General features: G+C 38.1%; 1 protein-coding gene across 1 annotated transcript in view; it reads left to right on the forward strand.

Moving 5' to 3' along the window:
- The first annotated feature begins 176 nt into the window (after nt 1–176).
- foxn1 (forkhead box N1) overlaps nt 177–8,573 on the forward strand; it is a 21,328-nt gene continuing 12,931 nt past the window's right edge. Inside the window, exon 1 of the mRNA XM_014005314.1 lies at nt 177–235. Within this exon, the coding sequence (XP_013860768.1) occupies nt 198–235 (38 nt within the window). The 5' untranslated portion in view covers nt 177–197. The remainder of the gene's footprint in view (nt 236–8,573) is intronic.

Below are 8,573 nucleotides of genomic sequence, written 5' to 3' on the forward strand. Positions count from 1 at the left end.
TATTTAAAAGCTGCAGCTCTATGGAGGCTGGCTTGTATGTCATTTTTATGACAAGATCTGAAAGTGAAAAAAAGTTAGACACATTTATTAAAAAAAGTAAATGTAATCCATTTTAAACTAACCTAGAAACATAATCATATCACTTTTTATTTCTTCAGATGAGGCAACAAAAGTGGGTTGCAGTTTTTGTTGGATCCATGAGGAGAAGCATCAGGATCAGACAAGTTCTAATCGAGTTGAGTTTCATACACTCACAGCACATGTGTCAAAGTCAAGGCCCGTGGCCAAATGTGGTCCTTCTTAACATTTTATAAAAATGTTGTAAAATATAATTTGGAAAAGGTAATTTGTATTTCAGTAGGAATAATTTTATATAACATTTAAAACCAAAGTTTTTCCCAATAAATATTGGCAGATTGGGCTTTGGATTGGACCAAGTTTGACTTTTGTCCTCCTTGTGTAACTGAATTTGAGATTATATCGATACCAAGATGAATATCGGAATTGGATCAATATGAACATGGAAAGATCAATATTTCTGTTGACACTGTATTTGAATTTCTGACTTAGTTTTTTTACAAATATTGTGTACAAACAGTGAAAGTGCAGTGTCTACAAATGCTTCGTTAGTCATTATCTGAAACCCTCTACACCATGTGTGCAGTTGAAGATCATTTTATCATATTCAACTAACTTAAAGCATCACAAAATTATCAATGAACATGACATTTCAAGTAAAACCTATCAGCAATACTAGCCCAGTATTTACTTGATATCGTTTTGTTACCAAAATTCCCAGTATTGCCCACCCTTAGTTAAAGCAGGTAAAGGTGGATACATACATGTCCACCCCTTTAGACGTTTACCTTTACACTGACCTTCAAAAATCTGTAGTTTTCACAAAAAATCTGTAGTACCCTCACATGATATGTGTTCGTTGTTGGATGAAAAATAAATTTGAAGCTGAGCATTTGAGGAAATCTGCGATATTTCTCTATACGTCCTGCAAAGTGGGGAAAATCCGTGTAATTTAAAGACAATCCATGCTTGTTGACGTATGTGGATATGATGTGGGCGGAGTTTGGCAAGAAATAATGTGCCAGAGTGTAATTTTGCAAGGTGTGCACACTTCAATAAGCGGGATTTCAACTGAATATTTACCTATTGTCTCACAACCTTTTGACATATTTGAGTCACAAGACATTGAGATACTGCCCTAAACATGATAGCGTGTTGCATTCATGCTTAGAAATGAAAGTGCCCAGGTAAAGGACAAAACAAAACGTTGAGAGCCTAAAACATTAAAACAAACCTATCACATTTTGTCAATGAACAATGTGCTCTCTCTGTCKCTATGTTGCACTCACTCAGCAGCTTCAGCGACAGTGAATCTGGCTGATTCAGTGCTTTCTAATAAACTTTATCCTGTCTCCTACCTGAGTGACGGTAGCCTGATACCCCTCTGGTCAAGCCTGTGCAGCATTTCATGCTGTGCTGGTCCACAAACTCCATTTTTATTTTATTTTTTTTAGCAAAGATGATTTTTCCTTTTCGGTAAATTAAGTCAAGCGTGTTCTTTCTCTTACCTTTAAACCAGGAAACCGTTGCTGTGGCTCAAAAAACTTGAAAAGCAGTGTTTTGTACACATTGGGGAGTGACAATGATTGACACACACTTTAAAAGCTGTAAAGCAGACTTTGAGGAGCCAGTGTTCATTTGTCAGCCTTGAAAATGGGACTAATCGGTTTTAAAATAAGATTTAAGACACAACAGATGAATTATGACACGGAAACATATCTGTGTTTTTCTATATTTACCGGGCTTCTTAGTCACAGAATCTTCTGAAGGTAATAAAAGGCAGCCTGGAGTCACATTAGATAATTATTGTTTGTATTGTAATAACCAAAATCTCTTTTTCTCTTTTTCGATGGTTAAAACCATCCCTTTGGTTTAGTTCCTCACCTCGACCTATTCATTATTTATTTTGACGGAGGCTTCAGGTTGGTTCCTAAAAAACGAGGTAAACCACTCGTGTACTGCAGGGATGAACTGAATGATTTGGTGAATCTTTTGAACCAATTCTTTTCGCAGGGATTCAGTACACTCAAACGAACTGCCATGCCCACGGGTGTACTGGAGGCAACACAAAGATGACCCCCATCTTCCACGACAGCAACCTGGAACCTTTAGACACGATCAGACTGTTTGAAAACTAATCACTTATTAGCACACACTCCCTTGGCTAAAGGGTCATATCCATTTTCTCAATAAGCTGCTTATAATAATCCTTACATCAGATTATCTGCATGAAAACAACATCCTGAGTGTCATCATGAAAACTCAGCTGCAGGAGCAGAACAAATGATTAAAAAAATGAAACGGGGATTTATTTGGGATGTTGACAAAACATTGAATTATCTTGGATCAAGGCTCAGATACACTAAAAACTAGAAGCACTCAGAGAGTGCAAACCTCCGCCAAGACCAATTTCCCCCATCCTGTAAAAGAGTTACAAAGGGGCACACCAATGCTACAGTACCACCTGCTGGACACTTTGAAACCCACGCCCTGTGAAAGCATCACAGCTTTGCCGATGTCAGAGTGTTAAAAGAAAAATAATTCCTGTATCCGCATCGTGATCCGGAACATCATCAAAAATTAAAGGTGTGTTCCTTGGCCCAGTACCCACATGTGGTAAAAATGTCATGACAATCTGTCCACATGTTTTTGAGTATTGTTGTCCAAAGACAGAACGACAGAACGACACACATACGCGACCGAAACAATTACCTCGCCCTTGGCGGAGGTAATGACTGCAAATAGTATGTGTGTTTTTTTTTTAAAGATATTCCCTGTGAACTTTTTTTTAATTACAGGAACTGATTTGCATTTCTTACAAAATATTTGTTTCTATTTTTAAACCCACTGTATGTTTAGTCAGTTTTTAAAAAGGCAAATTGTTTTTGATGCTTATATTTCCTGTAATTACAGTAAAGAAATCAATAAGCAAGCACAACTCGGAAACTTAAATTATTTAGCATTTCTAAAACTAACTTTTGCATTCTAACTTCCTAAAAATCATATTTATATTAGTAATTTTATTGCCATTTTCTATGCAGTCTTCATTTATCAGTACAGAAATTAATGAAATTAAAGCTAAAACATTTTAAATTATTGGACATTACTGTATTTTTATTACATTTTATTCTTGTAGCTCTGATGTTTTAGATAATCTATCATTATTAAGTATTAGTTACAATTATTGTTTTTTTAACAGTGGTTAGACAGGATGCATTCAAATACTTTCTTTGTTTTTGGTCATAATGGCATTTATCCAGGATTTTTGTGGGAGTTTGATCAAACACTACTGTACTTTTGGTAACACACATGATGTAACCATATTTCAGATAAATTCCTGGTCAGGAACCAAAAATCCACAATAGGAATTCAACATATTATTTGTACTTTTGTCCAAAACATCCCTGCAAAACTGCAAAACAAGTTTGAGCGTGATAAATACTGTTATTTTTATTATTTGACTGCATTATAAACAAATTTTCGGTCTAAGGCTGAATGTTTACCATCAGAAAGATGCATATTTAAAGTAAAGATGCTGGTTTCTATGCTGATTTTAATGACAGATTCAAAATCCCATTGCCTTCCATAGGATTAGGTCCAGCGGGCTCTGGTTTAATTTTTAGGAGAATCAAGAGGACAGACAGTAAATCCCTTCAAAAACTCCGTTATACGAATCTGATTGAATCATTTCATTGAACTTTTCAGCCGAGGGTCATATATCTTTTATACATTAAAGGGTCTGAACAATAAAAAAATAAAAAGGATTTAAAAAAAAGTGGAACCACAAGATTCAGAGGTCAAAAGTATGAGCAGTTATGAAATCCCAAATATTTTTGTTTAATCCAGGGAACATGCTCCAGGGACAAACTGAACAACAGCATCGCAGGCAGGAATATTTATCACCATCTTCCTGGATAAATAGGTTCTTAGAATTATGGAAATACAGAAAAATAAGTTGGACGGTTGTTGTCAGAGGTAAGATATTTATGATCTTTTTCTGATTTAATGTTGAAGTAACGTGGAGTATATTAAGTTTAATGCTTTGTTCCTGACCTTAATAAGAAGCAGAGAAATGTAAAAACACCCTGATGCAGAACTATGTGCAGTTTCCCTTTAATCTTCCTGTCCTTTTTTATTAATTCCTCATAAAATGTWAATATACCATCTTGAGTGCAATCATTAGAAGAGACAGCTGCACATTTTATATAAGATGTCCCTGGGACAGGAAAAGTAATTATTGGACATATATAAGCTCAGCTTGAGCCAAAAATAAGAGCAAAGTATTCAGTCATGAAGAGTGCAGCCTCGRGGGCATCTGAACATTTTCTCAAGATGTTCATAAATCACTGTTTCTGATTACTGATGACATCCAAYGTGACTTTAATTCCAACTTAATCTCACACTAATCTTAAGATTTACAAATATTTTAACAGAAAAAAAAGTAATCATCACAGCTGTGGTGAATGTAATAAAAATAATAAAAGCTGTCATATAGTCTTTAGGGTGTGTGTATGTTTTATGGGAACGGTTTGAAATTCTTTAATAGATTATGGCAACAAAGAGCTGCTAGAAGGCAAGCTTCTGCATGGTTTACGTTCATATAAAAATGTACAATCATCACTGTCAGAGGATAGAAACACAATCTGGCAGGACTTTTGTAGCCTGATCACACAAAGTTTTACAGAAACCTGATATTTCTTTTTTTCCACACAATCACAGAAAGTCTGTTGTTGTAAAGCTTTCTCTTTAAATCATCATCAGTCGTTTTTCTACACATTTTACGATATATAATCATTTCTGGTTCTGGATGTTTTTTTTTATTATTTACAACACTAGCTGACATTTATTTTACATCTTTAGCTGATGATACCTTGGGCAACGAAGCTTTTGTCTCATGACGAATCAATAGATGGGTTTTAATGAAACACACAGAAAGTTAGATTTACAACTGATTAACTTTTGGAGTCAATCCAATTCAACTTTTTCATTTCTCATCATAACATGATCTTAGCTCAAAACTCAGGTGGTGAGTGATGAGCATTACTTCAGTGTACAAATATAATAAAACACCCATTTTAAGCTATTATCCCACTTGGGCGGTTCACGTTAAATTTAGACCCTCTATCAGAGGACTGGGAGTTTTAGACTGAAACTTTTCTATTTCCTCTTTCAGCCCCAGGTATTTCTTGTGCTTTGCTTTTGCTTAGCTTTATCACCATTGTCTTCTTCTCCTGTCGACCTCCACAAGGCCCAGTTGGTTAGCCATCGCATGTTTTCAGTCTGGCTCTGGAATATCTTAGCCCAGCCACTCTCCACCCCCCTGGTTATCATTCTTTTTGTGTCTCCACTCAGAGCTCCTCACTCTWAGCCTGGGCTCGGCCATGAAGGAAGCTCAGTCTGGCCACTTGTGTCCGGGATCTCGTTCACTTGGTCGTTGTCAGGTTCAGACATGGAATGACCCAGGGCACAGGCAGATTTCAAATGTAACAAAAAATAAAGTTTATTTACAAATCAAAATGCTGACGAGGCAGATGAAAAAACTCACTTGAAAGACGTGGCRAAAAAACTCTTGGAACATGGAACATGAAGAACGAGATAAGCTTTGCAGCACAATGATCGGACACCGACACAGAGACAAGACAGAGCTTAAATACACAGAGAACTACTGAGGGAACAGAAAACACCTGGGGAGAGACACAAGGGTAATCAGCAGAGTGATGTGGGGCAGCTGAGCAGACATACTCAGGGGAACATAGAAACACTAGGAAAAACCAAGGAATAAAATGACAAACCATGACAGTCGTGATCTGTAGCTCATGACCACACATGAGAGTTGGAAACGTAAACAGACCAGTAAATCGAGAGCTTTGCCTTTTGACTCAGCTTGACCAGAGCAATGCCCAAATTACTGAGGATGATGATCCGTCGGCTCGTCTCTCGCTCCATCTAGTCCAGTGTTTCCCAAAGTTGGGGTTGGGACCCAAAGTGGGGTCCCAAAACATCAAGGTCGGGTCCTGAAAAGATTTTCTGAATTAATTACATTTTTGCCTTAGTTGTTACAAAGGAGTAAAGTTAGTATATTTAAAATGGATAAATGTAGTATAAAAAATATTATTACTATGCCCATGTTTAGTTGACCTGATACAAATGTTTATCATCCAAACATAGTTGGGCACAGGTCTCTGCTACTGTTATTTTGTGGGTCAAAAGCTGAAAAGTTTGGGAACCACTGCACTTTGGTTCCCAAAGTTGGGCTTGGGACCCAATTATGGGTCATGAAGCACCTTGGATAATCTCCAGAAATCAATTTAAAGGGTAATAAAATAATTGATGATGTAATATTTTCCTTATAATTATTACAAAAACACAAAATAAGTATAAATAAGTATTTATATTTGTGTACAAGCTGTTTAGATGATCAAAAAGCCTGTGTTTTTAGGGTTATTAACAATGTTAGTGTACTCAGACCAGTAATATTTGGGGTCACAAATTTTTGCCATGGATATTTTGTGGGTCAGAAGATAAAAAGTTTGGGAACCACTGATCTAGTCGTCTGCTCCAAATTTCCCTCAGAATTGCCACGTCAGCTTGGTGGAGGGGTTTTAGCGGCCCTGTGATCCAGGGGGCTACGTTGTCTGGGATCCCTGGTCAGGTCTCCCCTGTCAAACAGGCCACAGGGCAGGGGTMACACCGAGAAGAGAGACTACACAACCTTGATGAGTAAACAATTAATGGAATCAGGAAACTTCGCCTGGAAAAGGCAAACTGCGGCATCGCCCTGGAGCTAAGCCTGAGGTTTCTTCATGAACAAATGCATTAGAACGTTAAAAAGTTCTGGTTGAATGAACGCTCTGTAAAGTTATGGTATGATACTTTCTCATAAAGTTCTCTCGATCAAACAATTCTCATGTTCCTGGTGCCMGCTTCATGTCACAGCAGGTAATTTGAACATTCAAATGTCAGTCCGGCACCTCGATGCTGATGGTMCCACAGTCTCATTAAACAGTCCGTTACGTATAGATGTTCCTCTGCAGGAGCACGAGCCACTCATGAGACAAGTGGAGGCAGCTGGTGAAACATTCCACACGTGATTTGCATATAGCTGAGAATAAAACACACCCACAGGTGCACATGAGCCACACGGTCATTGTCACAGTGCCGTATGACGTTGTGGTGTAGGACCTGATTGTTTGGCAATAACGAGGCCTGTAAAATCCGGAGAATGTCAGCGTGGAAAGCCTTGAAACATGATTGATGACACGCTCTGGTATCTGTAAAAACATGGAGAACACTTAAGTGTGAGAGCAATTATTTGTTCAGAACAATGAGACTTTGAGCTTTCCTTATAGTCGATCCTTGGATTTAAAGAGAAAAAAAGCCCTTGCCTTTGGCTGCAGCTTCGCCCTGCAGAGGTTTGCGCTGAAACACAAGAGTTTATTCAATCTGTAATTAATCCGCCCCTGTCTTTCTGTCATTCCGCCTCACCCTCTCACTGAGGACAGGGTTGATTCAAGGTATAGCTACGAGCCGGGGCTGCTGATGTTCCCGGTTCACTGGGAGGATAGGATAAGCATCTACCTGCATTGACATACCTTAATTACATCTCTCCGTTCATTTCTCATTCAGCCTACATGATTATTGTGCAGCTTTCAGCAAAGATCTTTAACTTATTTTCACTTTGTAAATTCAGTTTTGTAAAAGATGCCCTGCCTCATTGAGTAGGTCAGTTATCAACTTTTAGTTTCACCTTGAACTGAAATGTCCAGTTTAACAAAATAGCCTCATTTGCAGTGTTTTGCATGCAACATTTTTTTAGGACACACATATTTGAATACTCAACAGTCAGGTGAAATCAGATCACATTTATGTCAGCCTTTGCCATGGGCATGTTCTGAAAGCAGGGCAAGGCGCCTGATCTCTGGCACTGGCTGTGATCAGAGGTGGATCTTGTGTCCCATTCAGACAGGTAACCATTCAGCGGGGGCAAAAGAAAAGATAGATGAAGGCAAGAGGAAGAAAAAAAAGAGCGCTGCTGGCTGCCAACGAGTGCACCAGAGGACCTTTGAGAAACCTGTTGCAGCAGGTTTTTCCCTTCTCTGTATCTTATTGCTTGGGCTAGCCTGGACGAGTGCCAGAAACACACACATACACAGAACATGAGGATGATATTCTGAGCTGCCAAAAAAAAAAATACGGAAACCAACCCATCAACTATTTTCATACACATTTAGTGAGTCAATCTAATCGAAGAGGCTCAGTGTCAGGGAGAAGGCTGCAGGAGGTGCACGTGAAACATGGACACACAGATTAAAGGTCTGACTGAGAGAATCTGACGGAAACTACAAGAAAAAAAAGGGCAAAAATAATAAACTGGAAAGTTAGGTGAGTTTAATTGTCTTTGTTATTCTAGAGAATGTGGAGATTTAAACACGTGAGCAAACATTTTTTTCCTCTGAAATGTACTTTTTTGCAACTTCTCAGACACGTCACACGAC

Source organism: Austrofundulus limnaeus, unplaced genomic scaffold (genome assembly GCF_001266775.1).
Source record: "Austrofundulus limnaeus strain Quisiro unplaced genomic scaffold, Austrofundulus_limnaeus-1.0 Scaffold29, whole genome shotgun sequence".
Lineage (NCBI taxonomy): Eukaryota > Metazoa > Chordata > Actinopteri > Cyprinodontiformes > Rivulidae > Austrofundulus > Austrofundulus limnaeus.